The sequence below is a fragment of the Mesoplodon bidens genome (genome assembly GCF_964165515.1).
Source record: "Mesoplodon bidens genome assembly, chromosome: 1".
In the NCBI taxonomy this organism is placed as follows: Eukaryota; Metazoa; Chordata; class Mammalia; order Artiodactyla; family Ziphiidae; genus Mesoplodon; species Mesoplodon bidens.
Genome location: NC_138176.1, coordinates 201,358,228 through 201,375,335, shown reverse-complemented (window position 1 = coordinate 201,375,335; position 17,108 = coordinate 201,358,228). Strand labels below are relative to the sequence as shown.

Sequence of the window (17,108 nt, the reverse complement as noted above, 5' to 3'; positions counted from 1 at the left end):
CAAGGAGACACTACTGCTCAACTGAACAGCTGAGAGCAAAACTCCTTCTAAATTTGGAGAACTCCAAGATGTCTAATTTGTATACTGAGTCTTCCCTGCAAATTTCTAAATAAAGAAACTTGTGATCATCTTCTACAACAGGGTTTCTCAACCTCAGCACTATTGGCATTTTGGACTAGGTTAACTCCTTGCTGTCCTACACATTGCGGGATGCTGGCAAAGCAGCATCACAGGACTTACTCAGTCAGTAGCACCCGCCCAACACCAGGTATAACGATCAACATCTCCAGACACTGCTCAGTGACCCAGGGCACACAACTACCCCCAGTTGTAAGCTGCTGGTCCCCCCAGCTCAGTGAGTCAGGCCTGTTCTCCTTGCATAGACAGGATTAAGGAGCAAGGCAAGCCCTTCAACACGAGGCAAACGGGGCAGGGGTCCATTTTGCTTCCAGAAGCATAAAGTATTCATAAGTGTCACTCTTACAAAATACAGACGATGTTTCTTATAACTCTATTTACTGTTATAAGTAAATAAAACCCAACTTCCCTAAAGTGTGGTTTCCAACCCACCCTTCTCTTTTACTTGACAGCCTCTCACATGAGTGAAGGCAGCTCTCACATCCTCCATACCATCCTAATGTTGGCAAGAGGTGGTCTCTTGACCATCATATATTTAACATTTATAATTATGTGTGGCGTAAATACTGTTGTAGTTACAGAAACGCTCATGACATAGTTTTAAAAACTCTTTGTGAAAGAAAGTCCATTTCTAGTTATGGTGATGGAAATTAAGAGAAAATATTGATTGATGTCTAAGAAAGAGATGGTTCTCAGTAACAAAATATAAGATTGATAAAACGAGTAACTAAAATCCTAAATCTTATGCATGTCTATACTCAGGAATTCTGAGCTGTGGCAGCTTCTTTCTCTCTTTTTTTAAATTTTAAAGGTAACGAGGGTGGTGGTGGGGAACCCATGGGTACAATCCCACGCATGTACGTATTACATTACCTTAGGAGGATCCTAAAGTCTGATTCTTTCACTCAGTATGTGCAGTATCCTTCCTTAAAGATTTAGCTGTAAGGAATAAATGTCGAAGTAAGTATCTGATGTAGTATCTGATGATCACAGTAGGTTCTTGATGGCTAAGAGAGATGAGAGACATCATTACAGTGGTAGGGGAGAGAATTTCTTCATGTACGATTTTGGCAATACCTCGAGAATACTTAAAGCAGTTAAGCAATCAGGTTATAATTTTTACTAGTTGTTAAGTATATATTCCTGATCTATGAAATACTAACAGGCTGGCATGATCAATAAAGACTTGGTGGTAATGTTCTCTCTCTTATTTCAAAGGTGTCCTTGAATGGCCATTTTGGACAAAACTGGTTGTGGTGGCCATCGGCTTCACGGGAGGTTTGGTCTTCATGTACGTACAGTGCAAGGTCTACGTTCAGCTGTGGCGCAGGCTGAAGGCCTACAACCGCGTGATCTTTGTGCAGAACTGCCCCGACACGGCCAAGAGGCTGGAGAAGAACTGCTCCTGCACGGTGAACACGGACGCCAAGGACGCCGGGGCAGTGCCTGCCTTACAAACGGGGACCAACGCACTGCCACCTTCGGAGGGCGGCCCCCCCGAAGTCATACCCGTGTGATGGGGCCAGCCGGGAGCGTGTCACTGGAGTATCACCTGGCCCTCAGCCACTACAAGTGACAGAAGTGATCCTGAGTTAGTCATCCTCTTTATCTTCTCTCCTCTTTCTGACTCATTTGTCCTTTCTTTGCTCAAAAAGGGAAGGAGAAGAAACATCAAATGATCAGGATCCCATGAAGCAGTCTCAAGTGTGAAGAGAAAATGTGAAAAGTTGGCTGGAGAATGATTTGTGAGACAAGGACCACTGGAGCAAGGGATGCTTTCAGGCAATGAGGAGAGACTAACCGGACAGACCCATGAGTCTTTACAGTAACAGGGCAAGGTCAAGAATACGGACTTGAATTGCAATGTGTCTTTCTTCTAGGGCCTTGTAATGTTAACTTCCTCATCTGGAAATGACAAACACATTTGGTTTTAAGCTTGAAATTATCTGCATTATTCCTAAGGCACATCAGAAGCAAACTCAGAAGATGCATATTTTGATATTCATACTTCGACAGCTAACAGGTTTTTATGGCTATAGTGGAGTCCAGTTGTTTTGACAGATGCATGTTTTTAAAATAGATGCAATACACATTTGAAGATATTAATACTTGGAATTATGTTTAAATCATGATTTTCAGAGATTTTTGGGTTTAATTAGCTCTGTTAAATACCCACAGAAGCCTTGTATACTCCACCTGGACCCTCTAAAACAGTGTTGTCCAACAGAAATATAATGTGAGCCACAAATGAAGGCCACATATGCAAATTTAAATTTTCTAGTAGCCCCATTAGAAAAAGTAAAAATAAATAGGTGAAATGAATTTTGATAATATATTTAACACTATATACCCAAGTTTTCATTTCAATGTCATCAATATAAAAAAGTATTGAGTTATTTTGCAGTTTTTATGAACCAAGTCTTCAAAATCCAGTATGTTTACAGCATAGCTCAATTTGAATTGAACTTATTGGCTAGTGCAGACCTAAAATTAGAGACAAAGCCTCTGCTTCATTTAACAATTGAATCTCTCAAAACAGCAGCTTAATTCATTCTCTTATTCAAAGTATCACAAATACTATTTTACAAAGCACTAAATTAATCAAATTAAATATCTTGGCTAAGAGTTAGATGAAGTTACCATTTCTCTAAAGGGTGAAAAAACAAAACTATAAAGCAATCTGCCTATGGTAAGTTCTGAAATTAACTTATTTGCTACTATGAAGCACTTATAATAGGGAAAATAAAAATTTAGTATCTTTAAGTCAAACGTACCTTTTTTTTTAATGAGGTGTCACCTTGACAGATGAGTAGTTATGACCAAGCATTTAGACTGTATTTTAAAAAGCTGACAGTATTTCCCTTGCTCAGCTGGGAGGCAAAAATATTCAACAGATTCTGTGATAAGTAATAAATTGAATTGTTTAGGTTTGACAGTTCAGTTGATTATTGTATTCTTTGCATATTCATGTAAAACTGAAGTGTGAATGACATAGCAGTGAGCTAGATTAATGGTTATAAATATAGTGGCCTGTCAAAGAGAGATGTCTTACATAAAACGAGGTGATTTATTTTTGCTAGCTGTCGTATTTATTATTGTGAAAAGGCAACCGTGATGGCCATAGAACCAAAGCATGGGTATCGCATTGCACAAATCTGGGTATCACACTGATGCACTTTGTAATTGTCAGTGGGCTTTTTCCTCACAGGTTACCATAGGGAAAGAAAAGAGAAATAACCTTTTTCTGAGGAGAAGTTTGATACGATATGAGTAGTGGCTGACACTGAGTCCAAATAGTCCCAGTTCCTTAGAAATAAAGCAAAGGTCAACAGTATCAACTTTGTGTGTGTGTGTGTGTGGCATGTGTTTGTTCCTGTATAAACATGAGAAAAACGTCAAGGTATTCAGTCAGGCAGGAAACAAAAGGTTTAAAACCCATCTTTCTTAAAACTTGCTGTAGGAGCGCGGAATGAAGGCACAGGAAAAACTAACTTGAGGCAACTAAACTGAACCAAAATTTCTGCACAAATAAAGACACAGTGGTGTAATTAAAAATACATGAAGCTTAACAACCTGGACTTTGTATTAACTCCTTAAATTTCCATTTTCAAGGTTTAAGATAAATACACTCATGGATAATGAAGCTTTAGGGGATTTAACCATGGCACCTCACCCAAGGGATTAAATGTGACTCATTCTTTTCTGATAATTTTCCTAAGCGTTTTATTAATCCATTTCTCCTGAGGTTTAGCAATGGCAACAGTTGTTTACAAATATTCCTGAGGGAACAAAACCTAGCCACCAGCAAACAAAGAAATGTTGATTTCTCTTTTGTTTGCTCTGTAAGGAAAAGGATTATTTACCTGAATTATACCATAAATACCATTTAAATTCTGTCCAAACTTTAGCAATATAGGTAAGTGCATAATTTCACAGTGGAAGACGACTGGCTTAATAAATAATAATTTATCAAGGGGCATAATGAACACTAAGAAATTCTAGAATGAAAAGTAAAGATAAGCATTACTGTATTAATGATAAAAACTTACATGGTGTTTTAAAACCATACGTAAATTCTCAAAATGAACTTGAATAGGCTTTGACTTTCTTGAAATGAGAAAATAATATAGCTCCCTAACACATTAAAAGTCAACATTATTCTGCTATTTTTTAAACACTGAACTCCTGAATTTAAATCTTTAAAAGTTTTCCCGTAATGGCTGTTGGTAGTTCAAACAATCTGAAGTAACTATGTGCATTTAAAACCGAATGTTGATTATTTTATGTTCTGTGTGGCAATGGTACATTTGTCCTTTTGATGACCGGGTTTGGCTTTGTGACAACACTTCTGTGGACTGGATATACCCTTCAAAAAGAAAAACTGCTCTCCGGAATGGCAATTTTTTGAAGCATGCTCACCTGCTTATGTAAGAAATAAAATGGAATTGAAACAAAGAACTGAAATTGAAGAATAAACTTATAGTTCTGCTAAAACCTTGGCTTTTTATCATCATGAATCTGTGGTATTATCAATACCAGAAAACATACATTTATGCTGTTGATTTTTTAAAGAACTGTCACTCTAATTGTGTAAGATCAAAGATTAAATTGTAAAGAAATGAAATCAGTATTTTTTTTAAAGTGAAGTCCAAAGGGCAATTAAACTTAAGTACAAACAAAATGTAAACAAACAAAATGTTCCCATCGACTTGGGATATAAAACAATGGAGAAATAAAAGGAAGACAGGTATATACTCTGGAGTCTTTCAAAATGCCCTAGGATTAAATCTCACTCCGGGGTTGTTACATGTGATTATAGTCCCAAAGATGGCCACAGTTACACTTATCTTGTTTTACAAAAGGTCCCTAAAACATCTATTCTCACTCTGAGCTGCTGTTACATGTGATTATAGTTCCAGAGAGATGGCCACATAGTCACACTTATCTTGTTTTGCAAAAGGTCCCCTAAAACATCTACTTATTTGGGCTGGAAAACTAGCTCATTAGAGCAATGACATCACTAAGATACTCTAATGGTCATGGAGGTGAGGTGGGGAGGAAGATTTTTGCATCTGCCTGACACAATTTACCTTTCCTTGCCATGCCAATGAATATTTTGGAACAAAGTAGAGCTCTTAAAACTTATCATTATTGTAGTTGTCATACGATAACTGTGTAGGACTTACACTTTAATTAAGAAAGATGAAAATTAGTTTTCTTAAGTCAGCCCAAAGGTGCTATTTTACCTGTCAATACAGTTGAAAGGAAGTACTGTTATTTTGGGCTGCAGTGTTTCCTCCACATCTGAAGAAAGCCCATTTGAAACTGCATTAAAACAAACAAGGAAAAATTATAACTGTGTGCAATTTTGGGGATTGAGCATTTGTACTTTTTTCGGTTTTACCTAATTCTCTTGCATTAACAGTTTACTGTTTTGTGAATAATGTGTACTAAGACAAATTAAGGAAAAGAAAATAATTACCTGTGAAACAGACTTTGTATATTAAACAAGTGATCCAAACCTTTGTTGTGGTTTCTATATTTTTTGCCTAACTTACCTGGATTTCTGCAGATTTGTATCTGCAACATTCAAACAGCCTTGAGTTCTTAGTATTTTTTATATGTATATAAATTAGTTTGTTTTATTTTTGGCTGTGCTGGGTCTTCGTTGCTGTGTGGGGCTTTCTCTAGTTGCGGTGAGCAGGGGCTACTCTTCGTTGCGGTGAGTGGGCTTCTCATTGCGGTGGCTTCTCTTGTTGCAGAGCATGGGCTCCAGGTACGTGGGCTTCAGTAGTTGTAGCTCATGGGCTTAGCTGCTCTGTGGCATGTGGAATCCTCCCGGGCCAGGGATCCAACCCTTGTCCCCTGCATTGGCAGGCGGATTCCTAACCACTGTGCCACCAGGGAAGCCTGAGTTCTTAAGATTTTATAATGGTCTGGGTTTTTAAGCAGGGTCTGAACATATTTTAAGGCCAACATAGGTTGATTAACCCATGACATTTTAGGAAGGATTAAACAGGCGCATTAACAAGGGAAAACCAACGCAAATAATCTATACAGACTTTCAAACCCTGTTTTAAAGAAGAAGAAAAAAAAACTTTTAAGAAAATCACTATGTAATCTAGAGAAAGTATTTTCTCATGAATAAGGCTTGGATATACAAAAAAATATAACAGCATTTTTCTACCCAGAGATAATAAATACTAAGAGAAAGACTTTGGAATCTATTTCTAACCTAAGAGGAGGTTTGGTGATTAGTGAAGAAAACGTCCCCCTCCAAAGCCCCAACTTCTAAGCCTGAATCCAGTGAGTCAACAGACTGCCTGGCCAGGGTGCCTGCCGGCTTATTAGACTAATTGTATGAGCTCATTCTTCTGCCCAAACTGGATACCCACATGTATAGTCTTCTCACACCTCCCAAATTACAACACACCTAGATCACAGATCATTGTCACTGTGTGTTCAGCTAGTGATCTAAAACTGGGAGCTGTGACGGGTACCAAGGGCAGCAAGGGTCGGGTGGATGCTTTAATTCAGGGAAATGGCAAGGCAGGCAGCAAAGTCCCGAACAAGAAATGCCCAGCAAGATTCAGCCAGTAAGGAAACAAGCCCTTGTTAGAGTAAGTTCATTACTTACAGAGATGGCGAAAGAAAGATGAACAGAGGTGCCAGCTCCCCATGAGGCTCATCCAAAGGGAAGGCACAGAAATAAAAGGGGCCAGAGGAGGGGATAACACAATATCTGGGACAGGATGCCCGTTGCTGAGAAGCCAATTCCATGATGTAGCTAAGCAATTTTGCAGCCTGCAACTATGACTGAGACTGAGGCAGGGAAGTCTCATACTTCATCAGAACCTGGGAGGCAATGACAACCTGTCTCACTTTTCCTCCCCAGAAGACAGGGAGGCAAATGTGGAGTGCCCTGGGGTACTTCCTCACAAGCATCCTATGTCCTCCTCTTCCAAGAAGCATTCTTCTAAGGCTCAGGTTAGCTGCGACCAAGCCTGGCCTTGGTGGACACACACAAAGTCATCAGGGTGCCAGGAGAGTACCGTCCCACCCTAGGAAAGGACAGAAGGCCAGTGAGTCTGAAATGAAGCCAGCCAAGGGCACGTGGAAACAAGCTGAGGTTGGAGAGGCCGTCAGGAATCAGAACATCTCAGGCCTCTCTGGCCATGGAACAGCATGTGAATTTCATTCCAAATGTGCTGGATGTCAATGCAGGTTCATCAGCTTTAACAAAGGTACCATCTGGCGGGGGACGTCAGTCAGGGGCAGGCTGGCGGGGACGCTATGCAGGGGCAAGGCGGTACATGGGAGATCTCTTTACCTGCCTCTTGACTTTGATGTGAACCTAAAACTTCTTTAAAAAATAAAAGTGGTCAGAAATAAAATTATACCCCATCAAATAAACATACCAAAGAGGACACCTATTCAACCTCCTGCCCTGAAGCATAAGCATTACAAGAGTAGAAAAGGCTATTTGAGGTGAACAGAGTCCCAAAGAGAGATCTGTCTGCAAGGCAAGAAGTGGCCAGATATCAGGAACAGAGACTGCAGATACCACTGACCGGATCTGAGCTTAGAAACGTATCATTAGCCCAAGTCCATGGAATTCAGCTTGCTGATGTAGACCAGGGGTTGGCAAACTGTGGCAAGCAGGCCAAATCCAGCCTGCAGCCTATTTGGGTATGGCCACAATGGGTTTTATATTTTTAAAGGGTGGTAAAACACACACACATACACAAAAGGATATGCAACAGAAACTGCATTTGGCCTACAACATCTAAAATACTTACAACACTATCTGCCATTCCATTTTACTATTTGCCAGCCACTAGTTTACACAGAAGTGCCGACAAAGTGTTACTCTTACTCTGTTCCATGGCCATGGACTGAAGAAGCTACCTTACAAAGGTGTTAACACTCACTGAAAAGGGGCCGGGTAATTGTCACTGCAGAAAGAACATGTTCTATACACAGTGGCTAAAGGGCTGTTTGAGAGCACTACTCTGAACACAAATGATCCCTTAGGCTACTGTGGTCCAGCCAGGAGTCACATGACAATTACCGTCCTAAATTCATTCATTCAACAAATATTTATCTGTTCTGGTTCCAAGCAGTATAGCTTGTTATACTTTTTGCTTTGAAAGCACAAGGAAAACCAGGGACAAATGTTTGAGGGGGAGAATGATCTGCCATTTTCACAAGTTACTTACCTAACAGTAATGTTTTTTAAATATCAGACCAGAAAAAACGGTTTTTATTCTCTTTACTGTAATTTATGACTCAGTTTTTATGGCCATTTTGAAACTAAAAATGAATCCCCTCCCCCCAAAAAAGGAGAAGGAAATTTGCCAATGACTAAAGAGATAGGAACTTATTATATAACCATAAAACCATACTTTTGCACAGATTACTTAAAGCCAAGGCAAGGCAGCATCAGTTAAATCATTATACATTAAATAATTAGAACCTTCAGAAGTAAAAACCATAGAAATGTTTTACTTTTAATTTTCTTAAGTAAAAAAACTGTTAACAAGACTTAGTTGATACCTAGTTACGTCATACAGCATTTTTTTTCCTTGAAAATACTCACTCTTGCATTGCATTCTTTAGAAAACAGACTAGAAGATACCTGCATTTAACAATTTCTGTGAAGAACATTCAACCACATCCATGTTTTTCATGATACTAGAAATACTGTTATATGTCAGGTTAACCTATCTCTTAGAAGAAAAAATAAGATAATTGAAATAACTAGAATCTTTAGTTCTGTTTCCACAAATAAAACCTATCACTTTTCACAATGAGAAAGCAAAAAATAATATACAAACCAAAAGAGCTAACCTGAAATCATTCATCCCCTTTATCAAGATAACAGGTTAAATGCAGGAGATCAACAAAACAAGAATAGTTACTGTTTTTTTTAAACCATTTAACTAACTCTGGCTCAAAGTTAATAAATAACAGCAATGTGCAATCCATAAATGTATATAAGTTCCGTATCACATTTTCCCTATTTTAAAAGGAAAGAAAATAGTTTTAACGTGTAAGAGGAAGAAGAATAAAACATTACTAAAAGGCAATTTTGCCATTGTCACTGCTCAAGAAGTACCACAGTAACCTTCTAGCAAACAGCTGCTGCCCGTGCCCCAAAATGTGAGATTAGGTGATTCTAAGTAAACATTAGGGGAAAAATTACAACGTTTTTTGTCCTCGTTCATATTGCTCTCCCAGCCCCAGAAATTCAGATTAAATGAATTTTGCAGAGCATTTCTACCTAGTCTAACAACTTAACGTAAACATAAAGCAACATTCATTTTTAAGTTAAAATCGTAACACTGTTTTTCAAACTGAAAATGGGATTCTCATCATATAAGAGAATAAGCTAAACAGCAAATTGTTGTGTAGAGACAATTATTTACCATAATCAATTCAAGTGTAACTTGAAGTTCTCAAATTACTTATTTTCAACTCAAGTAAAGACAATTAGGCCACTGCAGTCATTTCCTCATCTGTGTCACTTGATTCATCTTTCAGTTCCAATTCTCCTAAATCTGTGTCTACAGCTGTCACAGTTTTCTTCTTACACTTCTTAGGCACTGCATCATTAGCACAGATTTTTCTCATTTTAATGTTTGGCAATTTCTTCAGATCAAAATCCCATTCCCTAGACAAAAGAGAGAATGCAGAGAGTTGGTGAGGGGTGAGGTAGGGAAGTAATAAAGTCAATATTCAAAACTAAGCATTAGAAAGTTTACAAACTTACAGCAGATTCAAATGCTCTAGATGGAAATAATATAAATGCACTAGAAAAAAAATAATGTCCCAAGAACTGAGGTATGCTTTTTCCATACTTACTGCACTTTCTCATTAATCTACAGTAGCGGTTAACTGCACAGAGAATTACACATATTCAAAATTTCCAAAGCAATGCAGGAAAATATTAGGCAGAAGTTACAAGGAAACTCCGTTCCATTCTTTTATTCTTCCTAACCCCAACATTTCCCTCTATTAGGACATATATGGTATTAAGAATTTCAGAAGTAGGAACTACATTATCCTGGAAAATCTCCAAAATGCAATCAGAAAAGGTTTTTCTTTTCACACACAATGGTAAATCACAATTGTTTTAGTAATCAAACAATTTTTTTGGTTATAATAGAAAACTTTTAGTTCTTCAACCCCAGCTTTTCTGTGACAATCCTATGTTCAATTACTTTACGAGCAATGTGAAGATTCTTCTGAGAACTGAACTCTGATACTAACAGTCTAGGCTAATTTCTTCTCATTTCTGGCTTTCTTTGGGGGAGGCAGAACATACACTGTTTTAGGAATAAAGAGAACATTTATATATCTGATTACTTAACATTACAAGCAAAAAAAATTAATGTATAATCTTAAGCTCCATGTACTTATAAATACATGTACATAGGCTAGAAAGTGAACCACTTCTTAAATATGATCAATAAATTCTATTAGAGCGAATATTTTATGATTAAATATTTTCTATGAGTTCAGAAGTATAAAAATATAAAATAAGCTTAAGGGTTTCAAATAATATGGACTTAAAGGTATCTAATTTCAATTAAAATTTCAGAGTGATCAACATGGTCTAGCTAATATCAAAATGATTAATAAAAATTATGTTCTAAAGACAAAGAAGCCATGTTTGAAAACTGGAAACAGGAAATCCTACTCACTGGTCTCTCGGTCACACAGCACTATGAGAGAAACCACTGGGGCAAATGGTTCTTTATGATTTAACCATTCCCCCATACCACTTCCCACTAGCCCCCTTCTCCAGAAGGGGGTGCTGCAAACAGTATGGGGACAGGACTCAGCCAACAAGTCTGCTGCTGACAATTTATCTTTTTAAAAAACAAGAACCAGGGAGGAACAAGGATATCATGTTCTTTAAGTACTATATTAAAGAATTTTAAAGTATTTTGAAAAACAAAAGCACCAGGTCATTATCATTTCAGTGTACATCAGGCATCTCTAACAAATGCTAAACTTAGGAAAATTCTTACTTCAACTGATGAAAGAGGAAAGGTTAAAAAGAACCCCCTGATTTTCTTTTAGCTCTAACGTCTAGACTCGAAAGGGAAGAAAGTTTATCTCTTATGTATTTTACTTGCAGCTTCAAAGAACAAAAGAGACAGACTCACCTAAAAGTTTTCAGATTACCTGCATTTAAAATGTCTGGAATCTCTGGAAAAGAAAATAATTTATATCTATTAGGCAATGTCTTCTATTATAACATTTATAGTTTCCTCATTTATTATCTCAGAAACAATAATAACTGACAGCCAGCAAGAACATCCAAAAAAAACAAAATTTTAAAGCATGATTATAATGCTATAAGGAAAAGTAAGTTTTGCAAGCATAAAGGACTTACTTTATAAGAAGGTGATTCAAAAAGAACACTATTAAATAATGTATTCTACCACAGAATCTATAAAATAAAACAAACCTATCAACAAAATAAACTCTGTCCTTTTAAACAGTAAAGGTGCCTGGCAAATTCTATCAGTCCCCTACAACAACATGTTGTTTTACATATTTTCTTGGTGAAAGGTACAATTTTTTCAAGCATATAGTTCGCTTTGGCAAGGTAGAGTTTGTCTGAGGAATGCAAGGATTATTAGATATTAAAAAATACTATTAAAAATGTAAAAAAAATTTAAAATAAACTATAATCAATAGATGTTCAATAAAGTTCAATAAAATTTAAACCCATTTTAAATGAAAACTAGGTGTATGACAGTTCCTTATCATGATTAGAAAGTGGATCATAAACCTATATGCATGGATCATCCTTGTTGATGGAACACAAGAGGCATGTTTAACAAAAAATGGAACACTGCTGCAAAAATTCTGGCCAATGGATAAAATATTAAATAAAATCCAGTATCAATTAATGAAAAACATAAAAATGTTTGACATGACTGTATGCTGACTTTTACAATAGCTTCAGAAAATAAGAGCGTCAGTATGAGGGGTCAGGTGTTTAAAAGGTATAAACTAAGCACAATTATTTTTTTTAAGAAATTCTAATAAAATGAGTCAGAAACAGTTATACCCCCAGGAGCAAGAGGGAGAGATGTCAGTTATCTCGTCTTCTCTGAACCTTATCAACACAGCATTTGGTGACTATCTGCCCACGTTTCTAGGTGTTTGTAAACTTGACAGAGTTGACAAAGTTTTTTTCACCAGACACATTCCATGCATCTGGAATAAGGACTGTGGCATAACTGGAAGACGAGGTCTGAGTTTTAGCACTGGCTCCACCACCAGATGTCTGACCTGGAGTGTGCCGTCAATTACTGTTGATTAACCTGGCGGCTGCAGGCTGAACAGACTAAGCAGAGAGACCACCTGGGAGGCTGTCATGATGGCAGAGCTGGGATGGTGGTGGCTCGAGCTAGAGGTGCTGGGGGCAGCAGTGCAAGCCATTAGACTCTTAAGTATATCCTGCTGATGAGCTGGATGTGGAACGCGAAACTGTCGGCAGGGTTTCTGACACAAGCGACAGGGCAAGTGGTGATGTCACTGACGGACACACGGAGCTTGCAGGAGAAGCGAGTTTTAGGAGAAAAGCTGGACTCTGCTTTGGGACATAAGTTGGAGATGCATGTAAGACATTCAAGTAGATACTCTGAGAAACCCAAGTTTGATAATGCAAGTCTGGAGTTCTAGCGATAAGTATTGAGAATATAAATTTAGAAGTGATGAGCATTTAAATGGTATTTAAAACCACAGGACTGAATGACATCAACTCAGGAATTCGTGTAAATAGAAAAGAGAAGAGGCCCAAGGACAGGGACCTGGGTCAATATTTAGTTTGTGAGGCTATGAGGGATTCAACTCAGGACACTGAAGTCATGGCCAGTTAACTTGGAGGAAAACCAGGGAAGGTCAGGGGCTTCTACCCCAAATAAAAAGTGTGACAAGAAATGAAGGGATCATCTGTATCAAACACTGCAGAAAAGCTGACTACATGAGTGCCCAGTACAGGCACTATGTGTCTTTGCAACTTAAAGGTCATCGGTGACAAGGGCTTTTAGTTGAGTGGTGGCTACAAAAGCCTAATTAAGGGGTTCCAATAAAAATGGAAAAATGAAGAAATGGAGATTACAAGCATAGACAAATTGAGGTGAAAAGGACACAGTGGCCAAAGCTCTCCCTCAACCTTCTACAGTAGGTTCTGTGTCAGGCACTTGATGCGTGAAATCTCACTTGACTTTTTTTTGCGGTACGCGGGCCTCTCACAGCTGTGGCCTCTCCCGTTGCGGAGCACAGGCTCCGGAAATGCAGGCCCAGCGGCCATGGCTCAAGGGCCCAGCCGCTCTGCAGCATGTGGGATCTTCCCGGACCAGGCACAAACCCGTGTCCCCTGCATCGGCAGGCGGACTCTCAACCACTGCGCCACCAGGGAAGCCCCTCACTTGACTTTTAAACAACCTGGGAAGGAGGTGCACTATTTACCTCTATTTTTAAATGGACGGTAACAAGGCCAGGGAGTGGGTGGGAAGAAACTTGCCCTGTTATATAGTAAGCTGTAAGGGTTTAAGTCCAGATCTATCTAGTTCTGAAGTTATTCTGTTGTTTTTTCAGTGAAGAAACTCACTGCTTAGGAATGATGTAGAGGAACTGCCATCTACTCAGGGCTCACAGTGTCGCTGAAGGTTAAGTGCCTGATGCTAACCTTCCAACTGTCGAGGTATACGCTGCGAAGACATCCAACTCTATGGATCTACCTACGGCCAGACTGACGCAGCTCCAGCAAAACAGCTAGGTGAGGGACCAGGCTCCTCACCCACGAAGTTCCCCTATTAGAAAGCCCCAGGGAACGTGGATAACTAACCACCTGAGTGACCCCGTTCCCCCTTCTGGTGCCTTTATGAAGAGTGAACCCGTGAAACCCCAGGCATCCCGCCTATGACCCTAACAAAGGCAGGGCCCCAGGTCCCTGTTCCCTCCCCCTTCTCTACTGGAGACCTCGCTGTGTGGCCCTCAGGCATGTCCTGTACAGTCCAGGACTTTTAAGCACTAAATCTTGTTTTTTTCAAAGCTCCCTGCCGGTTTTTGCTGAGGTGCAACCCTCCAATCACAGTAAGAACCACGAGGGTGGGGTCCAGCCACAACACTGGCTCCAGTGGGGAGAACGCCTGTGGAGGCCGCCCCTGACCTTCCCGGCGCACAGCATCGCTATGCACAGGCTGGGACCAACACAACAGTTACCCACAGGGTATCTGCTTCAGGGCCCTACTATTATTAAAATTTAAAAACCTAATGTTGCTTTAAGCATTTCATTTACTGTACTTTCCCAAGCAAATCCACACAGGAATGCCGACAGGGACCAGGCAGGGAATGTGAATGAAGGAAGGTGTGGGACCACTGAATGCTCAAGTCTAAAAGGGACAGTTGCTACTTTCCTCTAGCAGACGACGCTGCCAGACCATCGCATGTTTTACGAGAAGCCAGAAATCTACGTTTTTCATGTGAAATCAGCAGATTTTTTTATGCTGACAATTACTAAGCCAATCAAACATCATTTGCAGGCCATGTAGCCCTTGGGTCATCACCTGACTTCGGGCGTTGCAAGCCCTTACAAGTGCCCTCTCCTCTCCTCCTAAGCGCCTTTCTCCAGACAGTGTTGTTAAGCCCACAACACACTTGTCTTCAGGAACTGTAAGAAATGCTAGTGCTAAGAAAGAAAATTTGATTTCTATAATTTCTCAAGAAACGCTGCAACAAGTACAGCTCTTTACTACAAGACTTACAAAGACAAGAGGACACAGTACTTACTCTAAAGAAACAACGATGTGGTTGTAGATGGGCAAGTAATAACTCTAGAACAAAGCAAATCAAGTAAACACCGGAAGGGAGAGGAAAACCTTACTGTCACAGTAGAAAGATAAGTCACTGTCAACACTGACAGTTTTGGGAATGTAGGAGAAAAAAAAGAATGAATTCAAAAATTATTCCAAACACTCAAAAGGAAAGGAAATCAAAGGAAGAAAATCAAACTAAACGGAATAAATAGAATAAGTAAAGGCAAATCCGACTAGAAAGAAGGGAAGTACCCTGAGAACACACCAAGGCCCCCGTACCGCTGCCCTCCTGCTCCTACCAAGGCCGTAGCCCCCGTACTGCCGCCGCTCACGCTCCATGGTCTGCTTGATGACGGCCTCTCGGGCGCAGTGCCGCCGGCCCTGCCTGGCCTTGATGCTGTTGTGTAACTCAATCTGCTCCAGCTCACTGCTGAACCGATTTAAATACCTGAAAAACAAGAAAATGATCTGACTTACAGAGTCTCTGTTTGGCTTATATTAGTTCATTTAAAACATAATCTCCCCCCCACACACAAAAAAACACCATAATCCCCAGCCTTCGCCTGTCCCTTAAGTTTTTATATTCCTCTGAGTCCCTTACGTTCTCAGACCTCAGACCTTCTCGTGGTAACTGAACCATTTTCAAAATTCCTGTGACCACATCAAAGCCTGCCATTAAAGTGTCTGTTAAACAAACTCCGTATCCACGTACTCAGCCACCTCCTGGACATCTCCATCTGGCTTAGCACGCCATCCCTGGACTTGCCTCCACGCTGCCCCTAGGCGCCCCCTCCCGACCCGCTCCATCCCCTGCTACAACCATTCATCCAGCTGCCCAAGTGAGGAATGCGAGTGCCCCCCTTGACTCCTTCCCCTCTCTCCCTTTTACGCCACATTAAAGACTGGGACTTCCACCTCCTTAAAATGTCTGCACTCTTTCACTTCTCTGAACCACACTGCTCCCACCATCACCTCTTGCCTGGACTGCTTCATCAGCCTCTCAGCAGTCTCCCAGCCAAAGCCTGCCCCCTCATCCATTTTCCTCATTCCTCCAACTGTGACCTTTCTAAAGTTTAAAAATGTGACCATCTCAGGTGCTTGCTGTAACTATGTCTCCCACGGTCCTTGGATAAAGTCCAAACTCTTACACTGATATCTGAGATCTTTCATAAGCTGGTTGTTTATCCTACCTGTCACAATTCCCTCCTTGAACCTATTATTTCAGTCTTATTAAATGTCTGACAGATCACTAAATATACGCTGCTCTCACCCCGGGCCTTTCAGATCTTGTTCTCTCTGCCTAGAAGCTCCAACTACCTCACCTCAACCTGCTAGCCCCTATCTTTAGATGTCAGTTTAGATGACATTCCTCCAGGAAGCCAAGAAACTGGGTTAACTACCACTCTGAGGCCCAGAAAGGTTACAACGCTACTAAAATGGCTAAGCTTGTATAAGAATCCAAAGTCTTGATAACAAAGCTCATTTGCTCATCTATAAATCCCGAATAGAACTCTGAATCTTGAAGAATCAAGCTGGGGAATTCCTGTTACTGACCCTTTGCTCATAACATGCCCAGTGTTTACCTTTCAATTAATTCACAAGCATCTCTCTTTGAATATCCTACTTTTTTGGGATCAAGATGATTTTGAAACCACTGCAGTTTTTCACCTATAACAACAAGTACCAAGACAGTTTAACACCACAAGTCATCATTGAAGCAGAGGTAGTCATTATAATTTTCAACATCAATGCTGATACTGTTTAAAACAGTATCAAAATTTATTTCAAAGTTAAATATAAAGTTTTGTGTGGGCTCAAAGCTAACTAAATCAGTCTGTCAGAAATTAAATTGTCACATTTTAATTTGGGCAAGAGACAAGGGTAGGAGGGATGCTTTTCTGTATATATTTCTTATCCAGTAAGGATACAAAAAATTTTAAAAAAGAAAGAACACTGTTAACAGAACATGAAGTTCTAAGTATTTATAAAGCAAAGGATAGAACTTGTCCGAAATAACAAAAATGAGAGTCTGATTAGACTAATGAAGAGGATGACATCTGCTGAACATTTAACAAGCAGCAGGCACTATGTCAAGACCTTTACAATCCTATGAGGATTATTATTATT

General features: G+C 39.6%; 2 protein-coding genes across 5 annotated transcripts in view; one reads left to right on the top strand and one right to left on the bottom strand.

Moving 5' to 3' along the window:
• The window catches only part of MARCHF1 (membrane associated ring-CH-type finger 1), a gene marked incomplete at its 5' end in the record, with an annotated part of 458,172 nt that extends 448,698 nt beyond the window's left edge, over positions 1–9,474 (top strand). For all 4 annotated transcript variants that reach the window (XM_081242018.1, XM_081242016.1, XM_081242017.1 and 1 more), the window contains one exon: positions 1,357–9,474. In XM_081242018.1, the coding sequence (XP_081098144.1) occupies positions 1,357–1,655 (299 nt within the window). In that variant the 3' untranslated portion in view covers positions 1,656–9,474. The remainder of the gene's footprint in view (positions 1–1,356) is intronic.
• A 124-nt stretch (positions 9,475–9,598) lies between these two features.
• The window catches only part of TMA16 (translation machinery associated 16 homolog), a 41,704-nt gene continuing 34,194 nt past the window's right edge, over positions 9,599–17,108 (bottom strand). The window contains exons 4-7 of the mRNA XM_081242057.1: positions 16,565–16,649; positions 15,281–15,429; positions 11,313–11,355; positions 9,599–9,811 (exon numbers count right to left, since the gene is read on the bottom strand). Of these exons, the coding sequence (XP_081098183.1) occupies positions 9,631–9,811; positions 11,313–11,355; positions 15,281–15,429; positions 16,565–16,649 (458 nt within the window). The 3' untranslated portion in view covers positions 9,599–9,630. The remainder of the gene's footprint in view (positions 9,812–11,312; positions 11,356–15,280; positions 15,430–16,564; positions 16,650–17,108) is intronic.